This window comes from Schistocerca cancellata, chromosome 9 (assembly GCF_023864275.1).
Source record: "Schistocerca cancellata isolate TAMUIC-IGC-003103 chromosome 9, iqSchCanc2.1, whole genome shotgun sequence".
Classification (NCBI taxonomy): domain Eukaryota; kingdom Metazoa; phylum Arthropoda; class Insecta; order Orthoptera; family Acrididae; genus Schistocerca; species Schistocerca cancellata.
In genome coordinates, this window is record NC_064634.1 from 63,185,802 (window position 1) to 63,207,177 (window position 21,376).

Sequence of the window (21,376 nt, forward strand, 5' to 3'; positions counted from 1 at the left end):
AGTGCCATGCAGTATCTTAATGGCCCAACTCAACTTGCACTGAAGAGGACAGACATAATGATCACTCAGCTTTGCAGGATCATACAACCATGTCACACAGATTGCATCAGGAAATGGGCTCATTTGCAGCAAGACAAGTTTCCGCCCAGACAGTTCAACGATGTCTGGAGAACCTGGGACTGTCTGCACACTGACTATCATTGAAGCTTCCTCTTGATGCAGAAGCAAAGAGAGATGCATCAACAGCATAACACCCAATGATAACATTGTAGTTGGGCAGTTTCAGACCTGAACCATAACACTGGGTATAAAGCTTTTTTCTCTTTTTTATGTGATAAAGGGATACTCAGGGATGCTAATTTTGATGGGTCACACCGAAAAATATTTATCATTTAATAAAAAATAATACACTTTCAAGATTTCATGTGTTTACAATTTTACATCTACAGCCACATTCAATATTTGTACACCAGAAGACTACCATAATGTTATATGTGTGACACAAAAAACTTTGTTGACAAAGATAAAATAATATGTTAAAACACTGCCATCTCAGTGTTCTGTTTAATGTTACATTTTTTGTAATTATGTTATGGTACCAGTCCAAATTTGGATGCTGCTTAGAACAATTTGTGTTGGAATTTCTGTTGTCATTGTCACGAGTATTTGTTTAACAGCATCAGCAGATATGCATCTTTCTCATTCATGGTTTTTAATAGATGGAGTCTCATAATTATAAAAAACAATGTATTTGTCGTAATCCCCTTTCATAGCATTTATTGTAATGGGGTTGAGGAGGGACACATCAGAACCAGTTGGGCATTCCATATGATATAGGAAATTATTGCTATCAATGAGCTGGGCATCTAGAGAATTAGCTACTGGAATAGTGACAGCAAATTTCTGTAGCAGAGCTATTATTATTGTATTCATCAAATAATGTTCTCCCCCCCCCCCCCAGCTGTGGTGCTTTTCTTCATTATAGACATAGTTGTTACTTCTTAATGAATTGTGTTGTAAAAGTGTGTAAGTAATTTGTTTTTGAGACCAGTCATCATTCTGTCACAAATAGTTAGAGCACTGTGAACAATTACTCTTTTATCAGATTTATGTCCAATGACAATATTGACAGTAGTACCTTGTTCACCTAACAAAGGATGCATGTGTTGTGAAAGACCAAATTGTATTTTCTTTTTGTTGTGGGCATCCAACATTCATCTACAAATTTCAGCCTCCTTATGAGAAGTGGCTACTCTTCTTCTTAACATTTCAAACATTAGGTCCACTGACATGGACACTCCATTACACATACACATCCAACTATTTGATCAGGAGACGGAATCATCCCTACAAGACCTGCTTTCCCCATAGTGGATGTAAGTCCGTTCATCAGACTGGTAAAGAAGGACAGTATTCCAAAACCTGGCTTTGTGTTGACATGTGCTCCTTTTCTTAGAAGAGTTTTCGTACCTTCTGGCTGCGTATTTTCCATTTCTATTACGTGAACTGTCGTATAGCTTGCATAATTCCAGTGGTCAGCAGCAAAAATGTATGGAAGCACATGTTTTAAACAGTGCATTTCTAATAATCAGTCTCCTTCTGTTTGTGATTTTATGAAGAGATGGCTGATTATTAGGGAATAAATAAACATATCTACCTATAACCTACTGGTAGCATTATCTCTAATTGTCTCCAATGTTTTCTGAAGTTTATCCATATTAAAAAGATCAGTCGTGATGAAAGTATGAAGGAAAACTGTGACTACCATACATAAACCTCTAGCTATTTTTGTCTATGCTTTGCCCGACAACATGTTGGGAACACACATATGAAAAAAAAAAAAGTAACATCAGTCATTTTACAGGTGTAATTTAATATTTTAAGGTTGCCCATCCCACTCTGCTCTTAATGAGGAGGGGGGGGGGGTGGGGAGAACGAGGGACGATGGAAAATTTTTTCCCATAATTCTCTTTCTCACCGTGAGTCTAACATATTTTATTTTGATTCAATGCATAGTTTTCAAGATAGTTCAACATTTTCAGTGAAATTGACCACATTGTATACTATGAAATATGACAAACTATATGACATCATAAAAATTTATGCCCAAGAGTTCCAAAGTGGCACCCACCAGAATATGAATTCTTTCATGCCTATCTTCTGGAAAAGAAATAAAAAAAACTTTGAACCAAATATTATGATGTGACTAATTTTTACATTGGTCACTACCAGACTATCGCACACAGGTGGGGCATCACATCACCTTTTCAGAGATGTCTTGGTTCTTTATACAGAATCCTAAAGGATTTTACTGAGTACGGAGGCTTTGAGGAGAGCAAATGGTGCCAGACTGCATTTGTCATTGCAATAAGGGCCCAGCACCTGGTGACATTTATGGGCTGCCACTGTGTGCACAACGTGATCACCTCTGGTTCACACAGCTGGTAATTTGAACTGGATGCATTACATTACTAATGTGTTAAGTCCGGTGGCTGGGTCCTATGTTAGATGTCTCCATGGGGTTACTTTTCAACAACGTAATGCAAGACCACATGTTGCTTTTGCTGCCCTGAACTATCTTGATACAGATATTGCCTGATCGTAGCCTTAGCCAGCATGTTCTACAGATTTCTCACCCACTGAAAACATCTGGTGACAAGTTGTGGAGAGATGGCATGCCATCACTCTCCAGTCTCCACACCCATCAGTGTCAGAGCCACTATTTTTGCCAGAGATGGCAGCTCTGCATACAAAATGTATACCCCCAAGATACCAACAAATTTAATCATACATACCTTCTTCTATACTGTTTATTCACAATAAGTAACATTTCATTATTTGCCAGCTTTCAATGTGTTGCAATTTTAGTGGAAAGCAGTGTACTTTGCTTATTTTCTTTAAATAGCATGTCATAGAATCATAATTTCTAGAAAATTATTTTTAACAAAGAAATACAGTGTTTCTTCAGAACTGTCTTGCAGACAACTGTTTGAAGAATCTGTCATTTTAAATTTGTTGCTAAATTTGTTCTTAAGAATAATTTGTTGTTAAGAATATGTAACAATCCAAAATGAATAAATATTTCTAGAATTGTGCTACCATTATATGTAATTACCTTTGTATCCTTTACTAAAATATACTTTCGTGCAAATGAGGGTGAATGATGTTAATACAAAGATTTCTCATTTTGCATCTAATAATTAGAAATGCCAGATAGATAACAAAGATTAATTTAAAAGTATGGTAAAAATCAAACAATGGAAAATCCAGGATGGAATGTAACAGTATTATGATATGGAAAGTTGCCACTTACCATATAGCAGAGATGCTGAGTCACAGATAGGCACAACAAAAAGACTATCACAAGTAAAGCTTGCAGCCAGTACGGCCTTAGATGATGGACAGGAATAGTATGGTGGGGTGGTGGACAGTGAAGTGCTGCAGGTTAGACGGAGGGCTGGGGAAAGGTGCGGTGGTGGTGGGGGAGGGGGGGGGGGGGGTGGCGGAAAGAGCAGAAAACGAGATAAGTAAAAAGACTGGGTGTGATGGTGGAATGATGGCTGTGTGGTGCTGGAATTGGAACAGGGAAGGGGGTGGATGGGTGAGGACAGTGACTAATGAAGGTTGAAGCCAGGAGGGTTACGGGAACGTAGGACGTACTGCAGCGAAAGATCCCACCTGTGCAATTCAGAAAAGCTGATATTGGTGGGAAGGATCCATGTGGCACAGGCTGTGGAGCAGTCATTGAAATGAAGGATATCATGTTTGGCAGCGTGTTCAGCAACAGGGTGGTCCACTTGTTTCTTGGCCACATTTTGTCAGTGGCCCTTCATGCAGACAGACAGCTTGTTGGTTGTCATGTCCACATAGAATGCAGCAAAGTGGTTGCAGGTTAGCTTGTAGATCACATGACTGGTTTCACAGGTAGCCTCGCCTTTGACTGGATAAGTGATGTTTGTGACCAGACTGGAGTAGGTGGTGGCGGGAGGATGTTGGGACAGGTCTTGCATCTAGGTCTATTAGAGGGTATGGGCTTGAGGTAAGGGGTTGGAAGCAGGGGTTGTGTAAGGATGGACAAGTATATCGTGTAGGTTCAGTGGATGGCAGAATATCACTGTGGGAGGAGTAGGAAGAATAGTTGGGCAGGACATTTCTCATTTCAGGGCACAACAAGAGGTGGTCGAAACCCTGGTAGAGAATGACGTTCAGTTGCTCCAGTCCTGGGTGGTACTGAGTTAGGAGGGGCATGCTCCTCTGTGGATGGATGATGGGGCTTTGGGAGGTGGTGGGAGACTGGAAAGATAAGGCACGGGAGATTTGTTTTTGTACAAGGTTGGGAGGATAATTATGGTCTGTGAAGGCTTCAGTGAGACCATTGGTATGGTAAAACCAAGTATGGTAAAACATTTTTACTTTCCTCCATTTACTGGAGGATTTTTAATTTTGTATTTTGGAGCTGCTTCAGTACAATAGAGTAAAAGAATGACACAATGATATAAACTCATCTGTGAATTACACCCCACCCCCTCCCTCCTGCCCCTCACATAGACACACACATCAAGCTACGTCTACAAGAGTGGTTGTTTGTAGCTGTATTTCATCAACAACCATTCTTATATCCCATGTTACAAATGTGTAATAAAAGAGCTTACGTACAGGTACTCATTAACCCATTAAGTCCCAAATTAATTTTTTTTTAAATTGAATTTTTAAATTGAATTTTTTATTCCTTAATTACAACGTACATACTGTATGAACCACAATAAGTACAAAAATAGCCAAAGAATATTTATACATGCTGATATAATGGCCATCCTCAAAATAGGATGCTGGGATCTAACAGTATCATATAGCATACTAAACTGTATTCAAATAGTTAAGACTATTTATCTCTTGTGAAACGGTACAAAACACTTCACACACACAGTGTTAAACGGCATTTAACACAATATGTTTTTGATTTCCCATTGCATTTAGCTCTTATACATCTTCTTTGTGTGCTTCTTTTGTCAATCATATGACCAATTCCATCAAACCTTATGTCTGGTATCACTCTCAACTGACTTGACGGGTATTCCACTGGACGTCCAATATTCGGTCTTCTAGTGTCCATATCAGGTATGTAACTGTAACAGCACATCTGAAATCCAGTAAAGCCAGTGCATTTTTCCCATGTACTAGTCTGTAGAAGAGCCAGGCATTTATGAGGGCCGTTTCCAGCATACGTGTAAATAGGACCCAGAACCATTTTTTCCCTCTAATTACCGTCGCATATTTTCCAACTAACCAGTCATGGTGGTCAACACCTCCCATGTACGTGTTATATGACTTCAAAATGGCAGGTTGTTGCACTTGTGTCTTCTTACTTGCTCATCTACTGCACTGCGTAGCAGCTCCCAAAGGTTCAGCTTTGTCAAAATTTGTATCAATTGTAACGCATCTGTTGTCGTGCCATCGAACAAATAACCATTCCTGTCGAACTGGTAGTCATAGTTTCCTCAAACTGTCTTTTTCAGTTCGTTGCTGCTCAGTAGTGGACAGTCATCAACTCGATTCTCTCTGACAGTTCCAGTTGCTCGAAAACCCAAATTTCTCAGATGAATCAGAAGATCTCTACTAGTAAAGGAATTATCAAAGTACACACAATGATTCTCGGGTTTTTCAATGCAGTCCAGCATGTTTAGGACTACTCTTGATCCCAATAGTAGGTCATCTCTTGCAGTATCTTCTGGATCCTTTCCACAGTATAAATCAAATTTGAAACAGTAGCCACTTGCTCCACAAACTTATAGCCAAATCTTATAGGCTTGCCTCAGATAAATTGTTTCAGCCCACTTCGTCCATAGTATTTGATTATCATTTTGTCAATTGACAAATTTTCCTGAAAAATTCCAAATTTTTGAAAAGATTCATTTATCATTTTCAAGAAAGGTCTAATTTTGAATCCCTGATCATGTTTGTTTTCATTGGCTGAGTCATTGTCTTGAAAATGAAGCAATTTTTTCAACTTCTGATATTTATTCCTTGACATAGCTGTCTTTATAATTGGTATGCCAACATCTTCATCTTCAGACCAGTATAGCTTCTCAGCAGGGAGCTTATGGTAGCCAGCAAAAAGAAAAAATCCGACAAAGACCTTCACTTCTTCAACTGTGAGGATAAAATCCTACATATTCTTCATATTTACTGAATATCTCACAGTTTCTTTCACTATGAACTCGTATACGTTTTCGTTCATCAGTTCTTCAAACATCTCCTTTGGAGTCAAGGAAGAAAGTTGTTCCTTCAATTCCTCTCTTTTTGTGCTGATGTCATGCTCACTAGTTTGAGACAGCTTTGTATAAACTGGAGGTGTCTTTTTCCAATTGTTTTTTTCCTCAGTAAGATGTCTCTTCTTCGATTTACTTCTGGAAACTTGAGATGTACTTGGCAGTGAAATTTTACATACAGTTTCTTCCTTATTCTCTGATGCAACATAATGTAGTTCAATAGTCCCTGGCACATCTGAGACTTCCATGGTTCCAGTAACATCATCTGGACCTTCTTCTTCGTTGGTCATACAGTCTACTTCAGGAGGAGATACGGTGATATCAATATGGTCCTGATCATCTGACACCGCATTATAGAATGCGTCACTGTTTATTATTTCTTCTATTTCTTCGTTAGTGAGGTATCTATCTCATCTGAATGCCATTATAATGTATATAAAATGAAATGAAATAAAATGTAATAAAATAAAGTTAAATGAAAGAATAATACGTCAGCACAAACTACAGAAAAGGGAATGTGTAAATACCTCTGTCCATCTGGAACTGTATTATTTACTAATGGGTAACATATTCATACTTACATAATACGCTGTAAATTTCAAAGTAACTTCATATCCTGTAAAATATATGTATGTGAGGGGTCGTTACTTACCTCAGCAACAAAATCTGGTAAAATTACCATGTTCTAAAAAGAAAATACATCAGCAGTAGCAGAGTTTCATATTCGAACGTGCAGCAATACAAATAACTGAAATGATAACAACAAGTCCCAGTGTCCTATTTCAAGTACACCAAATTTTATAACATATGAAAACAATGAATATAACTCCAATTAAGCTAACAATGCAAGTAGTTTAAACGACACATTGTTGACTATAAATAATCACAAAAAGATCTTTGCCACATATTTAAAATATTACTAAATTGTCGATAAAGGAAATACCCATAATAACAAAAAATGTGCCTCAGTATTCAATAACCAGTTAATGGTAGGATTTATTGCTTTTAATTTCCTGTAAGCATACATTTGTTATAAAAAGCATCAACAAATGATGCAGAACAGTAATAGTTGCAAATTAATAATTTATTGTGTATTTATAAATAAATATGTGCTCTGTCCTCAAAATAGGACACTGGTACTTAATGGTTTAATGTTGTGCTTAATCTTTTTTGTTTTTCGTGCTTCAGCACTAAAATCTAAGGGTGAAAAATATGAAAAATGCTGTTACTACATAAGATGACAATGTGAAATACACTATAAATGTTTCATACTTCCCTGTATCTACACAACAGACAAACAGCCATCAGCAGCGCCTTAGGGTCATGTAGAAAAACATTTGAGCTTCCAGTTTGTGCCCAATACAGTAATTAGAATCATGCATCACTGTCTTGCTGATCTTAACTGCAGTGGCTACACTGTCTACGTAGAACTATAACCAAACCTTGTATTTTATCTTGCTGGACAAATGTTAGGGACTCAAATTCTTTCTATTAGTCTGAACCAGCTAACATCAAATCAGGCACAGGGGCATCACAGCATTTTTGTCAATTTTATCCAACAACAAGCAAAAGTTTACATCTTTTCCTTAAAGTGTTTTAATTTATGTTTATACATTTATGTGAAAACTTACAATATATGTATTATAACAAAAATAAATGAAAAAGTATCTTTTCATTTGCAGTGTAATGAAATTAGCCAATAGCACAAACCTTGCAATAATCTGCTGATGCAAGTAGTAGAAGAGCTCACCCCGCCGATTTTTATTGACAATAGATCGTAAGCCAGAGAATGGATAGTAAAGGTGCCATTGCCAGTGAAATAAATTAACACCAATGTCTTCTCGGAAATATGCAACACGGTGTTCTGGTTCGAGATCAGAAGCTGTGTAGTCTCGTGGAATTACTATTGGCAGCTAGATGTTAAGACAAAAAACAAGTTTACCAATTTTCAAGTAGTAAATAAAGCTGTATTATTTAGTGTGTGAAAACCTGCTAATACTAAATAACACACTATCTGAAAGTTCTTCATATGAAATCAATTTTACATTTCTCTCTACTTTACAGTATGTAGCGCATTAAGTTATAAAGTTATGTTTTACTACTTAATCACAAAAATGTACAACAAATATTATTACAAACACTTTAAACCTGTGATACTAAAATTGAGTATGTGTTCCGTTAACAAACCACAAGCTACAGTAACACAACAAAAACTTTTTGACATATCATTTTGTTACATCCCACACACCACACTTCATAGAAAACTATGTACAAAAGTTGTCATTACCAGAATGTGATGTATGAAAGCTGTAGCCTTTGTACAAAGAATAGCTACCACACAATGTTAGCTCCATGTGTGTGGGGAGAGAATAAAGGACAAAGATTAATTTTAGGGAAATGACAATTGGACTTCAAGGAAAGTAGACATATGAGGAGAGGGATTAAATCTTGTAGAGACATTGTTGAGCCACCATTTGCAAAATCTTGTAGCTTTTGTAAACATATGCACTTTTTAGTGGTGTACTTCGTAAGTCAGTGATTCAATGGTTTCTGGACGTTAGTAAAAAACCTGCATCACATAGTTCTGTTCCAATTTACAGAATAGTTGGTTTTTTTTCCATTTTTCAGTTCTATATAAAGCACTATTTTATTTGAAATTCATCCATGTGATTAAAACACTCAGTTACTGCATTAAAAAGTTGTTTTAATTGATCCACATCAACAAAATATTGTCCTAGTGACAGAATACAAGTGAAAGCATTTTTGCATCCACATGAGTTTGAAGAACTTGAAGAACTTTTGTAATGAGGGGGGGATAAAAATGTGCCAGCTCTATACATCCAGAGACTGAGAAAACAAAGTATCTTAACAACTTCATAGATACCATGGAATTCTTCTCTGCAATTTTTAATTCACACACTTCCCTCCATTGCCAAATTGACTATTCCTTGATGCCTCAGATCGTGACCTATCACTCAATCCCTTCTTTTAATCAAGTTGTGCTATAAATTTCTTTTGTCCCAGTTTGATTTAGTAATTCCTCATTAATTATTTGATCAACACAAATATCTTCAGCATTCTGTTACAGCATGGCCTTTCAAAAGCTTCTATTCTCTTCTTGTTTGAGGAGCTTATCATCAACATTTCTCTTCCATGTAAAGTGATACTCCAGACAAATACCACAAGAAAAGATTTCTTAACACTTAAATTTATAATAAATGTTAACAAATACGTCTTTTTCAGAAATGCTTTTATTGCTATTGCCAGTCTGCATTTTATATCATCTCTGCCAATGTTTATTATTTTGCTGCTCAAATAACAAAAGTAATCTACTACTTTTACTGTCTCATTTCTTAATCTAATCTCAGCTCTGCCTGACTTGATACCATCTCATTATTTTTGTTTTACTTTTTTTATTTCTTGTCCCTCAGCTTTAGTGCCCTTTCCAAATTTCTCTTTGGTTTCCTTTACTGCTTGCCTAACATAGGCTACAAATCTGTGTCATTCCCTCCTATTTTACTACTTGTAACCACTCTTTAAAGAGTGGGTATTCAGAAATTAATATTAGATTAAATTCTGTAATACGAAATGACTCAAGAGCCAAAAAACAGTAGCTGTATTTTGAAGTAATAGTCAGTTAAAATTTTACAAAGAATAGATATTTGAAATAGAGTAATTCAAAGCAGTACAAAGGGAATCCAAGGAAGACATAATGGAGCTGTGTTCTATTTTGAATATAATATATAAACCAATGCACAGCACTGTTAGCTCACTTGAGTCTTTGTTTTCAATTACGCATTTTTGCAGTCTTCCGTGGTATTATAAGCCTAATTAAATATCATTCTTATGACTGGTTTAGACACTGGAGTGGTGGATAATAGATTATTTTGAGATATTGGGACAGAAAATAGTTGGACCTTTTAATACTAATATCTTTGCCGATCGTTGTCAAGGCGATTCTGCTAATAAACGAGATGAGAGATATAGCGCCCATGAAAAGACTAAATTTGTGCTGAACAGACATTGAAAGAACTCAAACTTATCATTAATATCATGTCATGAGAATTAAGAAACTTAGACATTGTAAAGCCAGAGACATATTTATGATTTATCAGATATTAATGGTAAAGGGCAGTTTCATGGGAAATCATATCTTTGTTGATAGGAATGTGAAGGAATGTGGTACAGATTGACTGTTATTATACCGAAACGATACACACTAGGATCAATTCCTTCTTCATTGATTCCTCAGTGCTATCTCTCATTAATTTAAGAAGTGAATTGTGTCAATAAAACAGAATATATATGAAACTTTCTCAGCGTTTTCTAAATCCCCCAAAATCAGCTAGTACATAGACAACTATATCTGTGGATATTCAAGGGTTATTGAGAAAAGCTGATCAACCTGTTATAGACAGATAACAGGATTTAACAAAGGCATATTGGCTACCAGGATAACTAAATAAAATTATTTGGGAAACAAAAATTAGAAAAAATAGACTGGAACTCGATTGCTATGTTATTCCTGAGTAATAAATAAAATCACTGTCTTTGGATCTGTCATAGTCGAAAGTGTATAAAATATCTCTGGAAATAAAAAACGAGATCAATTTTCAACTGCTAGTTCACACAATTAGATCCACAATGTGATTCAGAGATGTTTTATGCCTGAGCCACAAGGCAGGGAATGGTTCTTAACTAGCTGGGACAATATATACACAAACTTTAGAGATCAGCTCCGCTGCCAGGGGGAAACGGCAAAGCGATATCATAATCTGTGCAGTCTGCGATGATGGTGGGTGTGCGGGCATGTGCTTCCCTTTCATGTCACATGACTCTTTATAACTGCTGTCAGGTTTATGTACAAATTATAATTGATCTTTAATTCTCAGCATTTTACACCCTGTTATCTTCAAAATTTCAAGGAGCTTTTCCCTTCATTGTCAAAAGCTTTACCTCAGTCTACAAATGCTGTAAATGCACATACAACTTTCTTCAGTCTCTCTTTTAGAATAAAATATAGGGTCAGTATTACCTCATGTGCTTCTAAATTTCTCCAGAAGTCAAACTGATCTTCCCTGAGATTGACTTCTACCAGTTTTTCCAATCCTCTGTAAATAATTTGTGCCATACTTTGGAACCAAGAAGTATTAAACTGATTATCTGGAAGTAGTCAGACTTGTCAGCAGCTGCCTTCTTTGGAGTTGGAATTATTACATCTACATCTACATGGATACTCTGCAAACCACATTTAAGTGCCTGGCAGAGTGCTCATCGAACCACCTTCACAATTCTCTATTATTTCAATCTCATATAGCGTGTGGAAAGAATGAACACCTATATCATTCTGTACAATCTCTGATTTCCCTTATTTTATCATGGTGATCGTTTCCCCCTATGTAGATCCGCGTCAACAAAATGACAGACATGACAGAGGATGACAGACTAAAGGCCGAAATACTAAATGTCTTTTTCCAAAGTTGTTTCACAGAGGAAGATTGCACTGTAGTTCCTTCTCTAGATTGTCGCACAGATGACAAAATGGTAGATATCGAAATAGACGACAGAGGGATAGAGAAACAATTAAAATCGCTCAAAAGAGGAAAGGCCTCTGGACCTGATGGGATACCAGTTCAATTTTACACAGAGTACGCGAAGGAACTTGCCCCCCTTCTTGCAGCGGTGTACCGTAGGTCTCTAGAAGAGCGTAGCGTTCCAAAGGATTGGAAAAGGGCACAGGTCATCCCCGTTTTCAAGAAGGGACGTCGAACAGATGTGCAGAACTATAGACCTATATCTCTAACGTCGATCAGTTGTAGAATTTTGGAACACGTATTGTGTTCGAGTATAATGAGTTTTCTGGAGACTAGAAATCTACTCTGTAGGAATCAGCATGGGTTTCGAAAAAGACGGTCATGTGAAACCCAGCTCGCGCTATTCGTCCACGAGACTCAGAGGGCCATACACACGGGTTCACAGGTAGATGCCGTGTTTCTTGACTTCCGCAAGGCGTTCGATACAGTTCCCCACAGTCGTTTAATGAACAAAGTAAGAGCATATGGACTATCAGACCAATTGTGTGATTGGATTGAGGAGTTCCTAGATAACAGGACGCAGCATGTTATTCTCAATGGAGAGAAGTCTTCCGAAGTAAGAGTAATTTCAGGTGTGCCGCAGGGGAGTGTCATAGGACCGTTGCTATTCACAATATACATAAATGACCTGGTGGATGACATCGGAAGTTCACTGAGGCTTTTTGCAGATGATGCTGTGGTGTATCGAGAGGTTGTAACAATGGAAAATTGTACTGAAATGCAGGAGGATCTGCAGCGAATTGACGCATGGTGCAGGGAATGGCAACTGAATCTCAATGTAGACAAGTGTAATGTGCTGCGAATACACAGAAAGATAGATCCTTTATCATTTAGCTACAAAATAGCAGGTCAGCAACTGGAAGCAGTTAATACCATAAATTATCTGGGAGTACGCATTAGGAGTGATTTAAAATGGAATGATCATATAATGTTGATTGTCGGTAAAGCAGATGCCAGACTGAGATTCATTGGAAGAATCCTAAGGAAATGCAATCCGAAAACAAAGGAAGTAGGTTACAGTACGCTTGTTCGCCCACTGCTTGAATACTGCTCAGCAGTGTGGGATCCGTACCAGATAGGGTTGATAGAAGAGATAGAGAAGATCCAACGGAGAGCAGCGCGCTTCGTTACAGGATCATTTAGTAATCGCGAAAGCGTTACGGAGATGATAGATAAACTCCAGTGGAAGACTCTGCAGGAGAGACGCTCAGTAGCTCGGTACGGGCTTTTATTGAAGTTTCGAGAACATACCTTCACCGAAGAGTCAAGCAGTATATTGCTCCCTCCTACGTATATCTCGCGAAGAGACCATGAGGATAAAATCAGAGAGATTAGAGCCCACACGGAGGCATACCGACAATCCTTCTTTCCACGAACAATACGAGACTGGAATAGAAGGGAGAACCGATAGAGGTACTGAAGGTACCCTCCGCCACACACCGTGAGGTGGCTTGCGGAGTATGGATGTAGATGTAGATGTAGATGTTTTCACATTCTGAGGAGAAAGTTGGTGATTGGAATTTTGTGAGCAGATTCCATCACAACGAAAAACGCCTTTCTTTTAGTGATGTCCAGCCCAAATCCTGTATCATTTCTGTGACACTCTCTCCCATATTTCGCAATAGTACAAAACGTGCTGCCCTTCTTTGAACTTTTTCAATGTACTCCATCAGTCCTATCAGGTAAGGATCCCACACCACACAGCAGTATTCTAGAAGAGGATTGACAAGCGCAGTGTAGGCAGTCCCCTTAGTAGATGAGTTACATTTTCTAAGTGTCCTGCCAATAAAACGCAGTCTTTGGTTAGCCTTCCCCACAACATTTTCTATGTGTTCCTCCCAAGTTAAGTTGTTCGTAATTGTAATACCTAGGTATTTAGTTGAATTTATGGCTTTTAGATTAGACTGATTTATCAGACTGATTAGACTGAGTTTAACGAATTCCTTTTAGCACTCATGTGGACGACCTCACACTTTTCGTTATTTAGGGTCATCTGCCAATTTTTGCATCTTTCAGATATCTTTTCTAAATCGGTTTGCAATTTTTTTTTATCTTCTGATGAATTTATGAGTCAATAAATGACAGCATTATCTGCAAACAACCTAAGACGACTGCCCAGATTGTCTCCCAAATCATTTATATAGATAAGTAACATCAAAGGGCCTATAACACTATCTTGGCGAATCTTGAAATTTGAGAGTATTTCACCTGTTGCATATATCTTGCAATTGGGTGGAATAATTTTGTCTCAGCTGGCTCTCCCAAAAGTCTCAATAATACTGAGCAAATAACATTTACTCCACATGCCTTCTTTCCACTTAGGTCTTTCAGCTCTGTGCAAACTCTTCTCGCACTAGTATTCCTCCTACCTCATCTTCAGCTAGTTCCTCTTCTCTTTCAATAACATTGTCTTCACATTTCTTTTCTTTACAGAGACCTGTTTATCCCTTCCACCTTTCAGCTTTCTCTTTTTTGCTAAGTACTGGCTTGCAACTTGAGTTACTGTTATTCATAGAGTTGCTTCTCTTTTCTCCAAAGGTGTCTTTAATATTCCTATTGGTGACATCAAACTTTCCCTAGTTATACATGTTTCTACAGCCTTGCATTTGCTCTCTAATAATGCCTACTTAATCAGTTTGTATTTTCTGTCAGTCTCATTTTTTAGACATGTATATTTCCTTTTGCCTGCTTCATTTGTGGCATTTTTAAGTTTTCTTCTCTTGACAATTACATTTTCTATCTCCCGTGTTATCCAAGGATTTCTACTGGGTTTGACCTCTTTACCTACATGATTCTCTTCTGTCTTCATTACTTCATCTCTCAAAGCTACTTGTTCATCTTCTAATGTATTACTTTCCTCTGATTCAGCCCAACAGTGCCTAATGCTCTCTCAATAACCTCTGACTCTTTCAATTTATCCATGTGGCATCTCCTTGAATTCCTCACTTTTCACACTTCTTCAGTTTTAGTCTGCAGTTCATAATCAGTCAATTACAGTCATAGACTATACACACATGAAAATATTTTACAATTTAAAACCTGGTTCCAAAATCTCTGTCTTGTCATTCTATTATCGATCTGAAATCTTCCAGTGTCACCTGGTCTCTTCCACATATGCAGCCTTCTTTTAAGATTTTTAAATGTGTTAGCAGTGATTAAAGTACGCTCTGTGCAAAACTCTACCAGATGTCATCCTCTTTCATTTCTTTCCCCCAGCTGATATTCTTGTACTGTTTTTCCTTCTCTTCCTTTTCCTACTAACAATTTCCAGCCCCATCGCAATTAAACTTTTGTCTCCATTAACAACCTGAATAATTTCCTTTATCTCATCACACATCCTTCCAATCTCTTCATCATCTGAAGAATTTGTTGACATATAAACGTATGCTATTGTGCTGGGTGTTGGCTTCATGTGTCTCCTGAATACTGTAATTTCTTTGCTATGCTATTTGTGGTCACTTACCTGCATTCCTATTTTCTTATTCATTACAAGGCCTACTCTTGGAATACCCCTTGTAATTTCTTCACTATGCTATTTGTGGTCACTTACCTGCATTCCTATTTTCTTATTCATTACAAGGCCTACTCTTGGAATACCCCTATTTCATTATGTGTTGATAACCCTGTACTGACCTGCACTTTCTGACACCACACTCCACTAATTCCCATAATATCTAACTTAAACCTATCTGTTTTTTTATCTTTTTTTCTCTAATCTGCCATCATGTTAAGGGATCTGTCATTCCACTCTCCAACTCACAGAATGCCAGCTTTGACTTTCCTGATAGCAAAATCCTCCTGAGTAGTCCCCGACTGTAGATGCGAATAGGGGACTATTTTACCTCCAGAATATTTTACCCAAGAGGATGCTATCATCATTAAGCCATACAGTAGAGCAGTACGCTTTTGGCAGAAAAAAATAATGGTGGTAGTTTTCCTTTGCTTTCAACAGGGCATACCAATACTGCACTGTGATATTGGCTAATGTTACAAGGTGAGATCAATACACCTTCCAGACTATTACCCCTGCAACTACTGAAAAGACAGCTGTCTCCTTCAGGGTTCATGGGTTAGTCTGGCCTCTCCACAGATACTCCTCAACTGTGGTTTCTGTCTGTATCATTCGAGTATTCAAGCCACCCCACCTTGGAAAGTTCCATGGTTCTTAGAGACGATTTAATGTAAGAAGTTCTTCATAGCTCTTAAGGACTGGTCCAGTGTCTACTGTACAAAGTACAACACTAGACTTACAGGATCATTGCTAAATAAATATATGAAACTTCTGCAGAACAGCAGCAGTTCATCACATTATCTTGTACTTATCTGTCACTGACTCAGATGGGCTTGTCAAATATACCTGACATGAGAGCTTCTGCTGTCACGTTTTATAAGCTGAATTTATTTTATGATGGATTAATGTATTTAAGCATTATACTTGCTGACATAAGAAGTTTTCACTAGTCACCAATGACACACAGTACACTGTAAGATGTACAAAACTTACCCTATCTCCAGTGCTGACAATGTTTGCTTCCTCACGAGCGCGTCCGAATATGGAACTGTCCATGAACCTGTCTGGAAACACTTCAGTAAGAGGTGGGAGAGGTATATTTTGTGTGTCTGGTCGATGAATAATGGCAATTGACAATGCATATGCAAACATATACGGATTCATGCGATCACGACAGTATATTGACAGGGACAGAAAGTCCTCGTATGTGCGCATTCCTGAAACAAATAAAATTCCATATGATGAAAACATCATCATTTTAATGCAAAGACAGAGTGAAATTTCATTCCCATAAAAGTTGTGTTGCCATGTGGAGTTTTAAACAAAGATTGAATTTGTGAGTAACTAATGTCATTTGTGTACTTTATTAGTAACTTATTTTCTTGCACTTGTGAACTGCTTCAAATCATTGTCCATTGAAAACAAGGTGACAACATCCACACTGTCTGCCAAAAAAAGTGAAGTAGATGGAAGACATGGCTGGATATCAATGTAACAAATACACATGAGTCACTGACTGGTACATAAATGATTAGAGCTAAAATTCTCTGTCACAGGTAGAATGGCCACCAAGGTACATGAATGTTTGTTAGTGTTCGGTGTTGCTACCAGGCCTGATAGGACATATAAGGGGCAAGATCAGTGTCAGGTATTGGGAGACCACTGTGTAGGGCACCGGGATGTCGCATACTCATGTGTAATAGTGTTTCAATACTTAACAGAATTTGATAAGGGTTTCCTTGTGGTTCTCCATTTGGTCAGCTGGTCAAATCAGGCAGTATCCAAATTCTTGGGTCATCAGGATGTAACAATGGCCCAATGTTAGGCTGCATGGGAATGTGAGAGCAGGCACACTCATCATCAAGGTTCCAGTTGCCCACACATGGCCATATATATTAGATATGGTAAAAAGACTTTATTCTGCAACTTTTGCCTTACAGATAGTTGCATCAAAAGGGAACACTTTTATTTTGCCCAGAGTTCCCACAGACTACAAACTACTATAAATAATGATACTAGTATGTACTAAGGAAAAAATAGTACAAGGAATAAGCATAAAGAATAAAGTACTCAAGTGTCCTGAACACCTGCAATTTACAACTGGATAAAGAGCAGAAAAAAGAAAAAAAAATGGTCCTCACGATTTTTAGATACTGAAAGAGCTAACTCCAACATTGATTGAAATATTCACATTTTATAATTAAAAAAAAAAAAAAAAAAAAAAAAAAAAAAAAAAAAAAAAAAAAACGGTTATTAAAAGAACAAGGTGTATTGTTGAAAGGTTAATTGCTATTCTATGTGATATAAATGTACATAATGATGGTATATAAAATATCGTGTGTTCGACCTGAGAGGGTGAATAGGTAGTGCTTCGAGAATTTCCATGTAAATTCTAGAACCACTTGACCTTCCTCCATCTCGAACCCACGATATTTTAAACAGAAGTGTGAAAGAGACGAATCCGACCTATGTCCATTGCATGTTTGTGTGTGCAGGTCTAAAAACAGTCACGAGCAAAATGTGGATGCGGCGGCCAAAAGGCAGCTGATAAGTATCTGCTTTACGGTCCGTAGAGTTTCAGTGTATTTGTAGAGAAGAGCCTGTGCTTTTCTTTGCTGGTTTAGTGACTGTGATGATTGTTGAGAACAAATGAAGAAATGAGATTATTCATGTGTTGGACTTGCTAGAAGCTTGACATGTTCATATTTTCTTGTGGTTATTACATCAACTCTGTTGTAAACATATCCTAATAGAGTCTAATGTTTTGTGACTTGGTTGACTCGCACAAGTTCAAATAATTATATGGGAAATGGTGAATTTGTTTTTTGTGGAAGTTGAAATATACCATGACTGAACTAAAAGTATTCTTCGAGTAGCAAATTATTTCAAGAGTAGAGAGAGAGTCTGACAAATTCCCTTAACCAGCATTATTCTTCGAAGAAGAAGTTTTTGGAGATCAACGTGGCCGGCTAGGCAGAGAAGATCAGCTGTGCATTCCAAGTAAGTCAACCTATGGGAGAGAGGTGGAAAGTTTGCAAACCAGCTCCACGTCGCTTCTTGTCATCTAAAGTGTTAGAATCTATGATGATCTCTATGAATCTCAGCAAATAAAAAGCTTCGTAAAAGAAAACTACAACACTATCTCAATATGTATTCTCACTCATATGTTTCATTAATAAAAACCACTCTAATTTCAAAACAAATAGCGCCTGTAATTGCCACAATATGTGATCAAAACAGGGACTTACATAGCAACCAGACAAAATTCATGCTTGTGCAGAAAGAAGTAAATTATGCAGGAATGAAGGTTTGCAGTGCTTTACCTACAGAAATCAATAGTCTAGAACTTGAAACAACAAAATTCAAGAGCAAATCAAAAGAATGCTTTATGCAAAATTTGTTCTACTCAATTATCAATTTTTTTGTGTAAATGGGTGTGCATTACACTGATTTTCAAGTATTAAGATGTCAATAATATGTATGTCTCATATTGTACTTGTAAATATTAATTCTGCTATCTTATTGTATTAAGCACATTATTTATTTTCATGTATTATGATGTAACATTAACTGATATTTGTACTACCATGAATGTACTATATTGTACAGTACTGTATCCATTATTGTAAATTTTATTTAAAAAATTGTGATTGTAAATATTATAGAAACCCTGACTCATTAAATAATCTAGTAACTCTAATGCTACTAAGATCAGACCTTTTAATATAATAAAAAATTAAAATAACAGAGAACCACATTTAATGAACTTGATTTTGGTATGGTATTAACTCAAACCTTTTATCATTTTTCCCCCACAAGCAGGTATTCCAAATAAATAAAAAAGACTTGCAAGGACAGGAAGTAGATATCAATAGGTATATACTGGATGAGATGTTCCCAAGCACCCATCCCAAAGTGGCACCTGCATGTAGATAAGTTGATCAAATAGTTCACTTTTGCCTGCTTTGCACTTACAAATCTCTCTTACTGTTGACCTACAGATGACATTCCTGGCATACTCCGAATACTTTCCCTCAATACTGTCCTATGGCAAAACCTCTGGGACAATGCAGCTAAAGTCAAAAAATAAGTATTCTACAGAAGTATGCAGTAAGAATATTATAGAAAGCTGACAGCTAAACACATTGCAGAAGCCTCTTCAGAGTATAACAAAACTGATACAAAATTAATAGAGTCGTCCTCGGTAGCACCAGTCTTGATCATCTTGAAGCTGAAAGTTTAAATTAGTACTGGATGGTGTTTGTTCAAAGATGTACACAACACCATATTTTAGATGGCATTAAAACACACATATTTTTATCCCCTTAAAAGACTGGTTATTAGTTATGGCCACCAGTTTTTCCACTGCAAACACTAATTGGCATAAGTCTTTAGGCCAGCAATATAAACATAATGGTGACATTTTCAATGGTGTCACAAAATAAAATGCTCACATTTATCTAAAAATGACACAGTACACATTCAGCACAGTTCCTGTTAAATACAGTTACACTCCAGTGGTTCATTTAAATGAAACCATCACACGAGTCACAAAGTCCACAATGATCGCACACTGTTGCTAACTGCAACACGGTTCATTTCAAACATTCATACATTCACATTACAGAGATAACCTGCAATTAAACATTGAAGTTCTTAAGTTTTGCAGTGACCAGAGTGTGTATTCTTGTGTGCAGAAGATGCATCATAGTGGTGTGAGTCAACAACAAGAGTGCCTCCGACATGGATAGTACTTGTCTGCACTCCAACTAGCAAATAACAATTTTGGGTGATGTTCAACTGCTTAGACAACTATAAGAAAAAGTGTTATTTTGAAAATTATATTATGCTTTGAAATTCAGCTATACTAGAGTTTATTGTTTTTCATTAACTACAAGAAGTAATATAATTTTTATTTACAGAAAACATTGTTAGCCAGAAATTTAGAAACATGCATGGAACTGCTACCCTGACGTAAATGTGAATCCCCTTATTTATAGAGTGAGCATGGTATAGCAATTTAGAACAAATTACTGTCTGCATGATGTTGAGGTACTCTTGTATGTGCCAACTTGTCACAGGAGGGGATGCAGATATATTATACCCTTCCAAACCGAAACAGTGTGTGCACCAAGGGCAGAGGGGTGGAATGCCTTGCTGATGAGAGGGATCATACTGCTAAGTTCTTTGTAAATTTGACTCAATTACGTAATAAGGCAAAGGTCCCAGGTTCTAGTCCTGGTCTGACACACAGTTTTAATATGTCAGGAATTTTGACACGAGCACACATTCCACTGCAGACTGAAAATTCTTCCTGATTACATGATTACATTTGCCATGATATCTGGTTTTATTGTGGATAAGTAAACATACCACAGAAAGCATCTACATTATAACCAAATACCACTAAGATTATCTTACATAAATTATGGGATCGTAACTATATCTGACTTGATCACAGAGAAAGGTTAGTGCATTGCATTTCTCAACTGATACCAAGTGTACCCAACAGGGAGCCTGACAGCACTTCAGAATAACATTCAAAAGCATGGAAATTTCCTGAACCTCATTTATAACCTGGATAAGGACACTGATGTAAATGTTATCAAATCAAAAGAGTTACTCAGCACAACAACTTGGGATAGGCGGTGCCTGCAGCAACTCACCTTGTCTTGCATCTTGCGGGCCAGAGTACCTTTATAAGTAGCAGCAGGGAGCCCCACCAATGTATTATTTTCTGAGAGTATTACTAATATCATCCTTGTGACATGCTACTAAAACCTGGATATTCTCTACTGGACTGGACTAAGGATCATTATACAGACTGTTCATTGCTGTACTGATAATGACTTGTGAAGATATATGGACTTCCTGGTATTATTCTTCCAATATCAAGTTTGCTTGATCATGCCACCCAGGTCATTGAGGTTTTTGTGAAATTTATTTTTGTTTTCTGGTTGTCTAATTGCAAATTAATACAAGCTGCACATGTTGGTATGCAA

General features: G+C 37.2%; 1 protein-coding gene across 1 annotated transcript in view; it reads right to left on the reverse strand.

Moving 5' to 3' along the window:
• LOC126101182 (phenoloxidase 2-like) overlaps positions 1-21,376 on the reverse strand; it is a 213,004-nt gene that overhangs the window by 156,474 nt on the left and 35,154 nt on the right. The window contains exons 4-5 of the mRNA XM_049911879.1: positions 16,368-16,591; positions 7,980-8,182 (exon numbers count right to left, since the gene is read on the reverse strand). Coding sequence (XP_049767836.1) covers positions 7,980-8,182; positions 16,368-16,591 — 427 coding nt within the window. The remainder of the gene's footprint in view (positions 1-7,979; positions 8,183-16,367; positions 16,592-21,376) is intronic.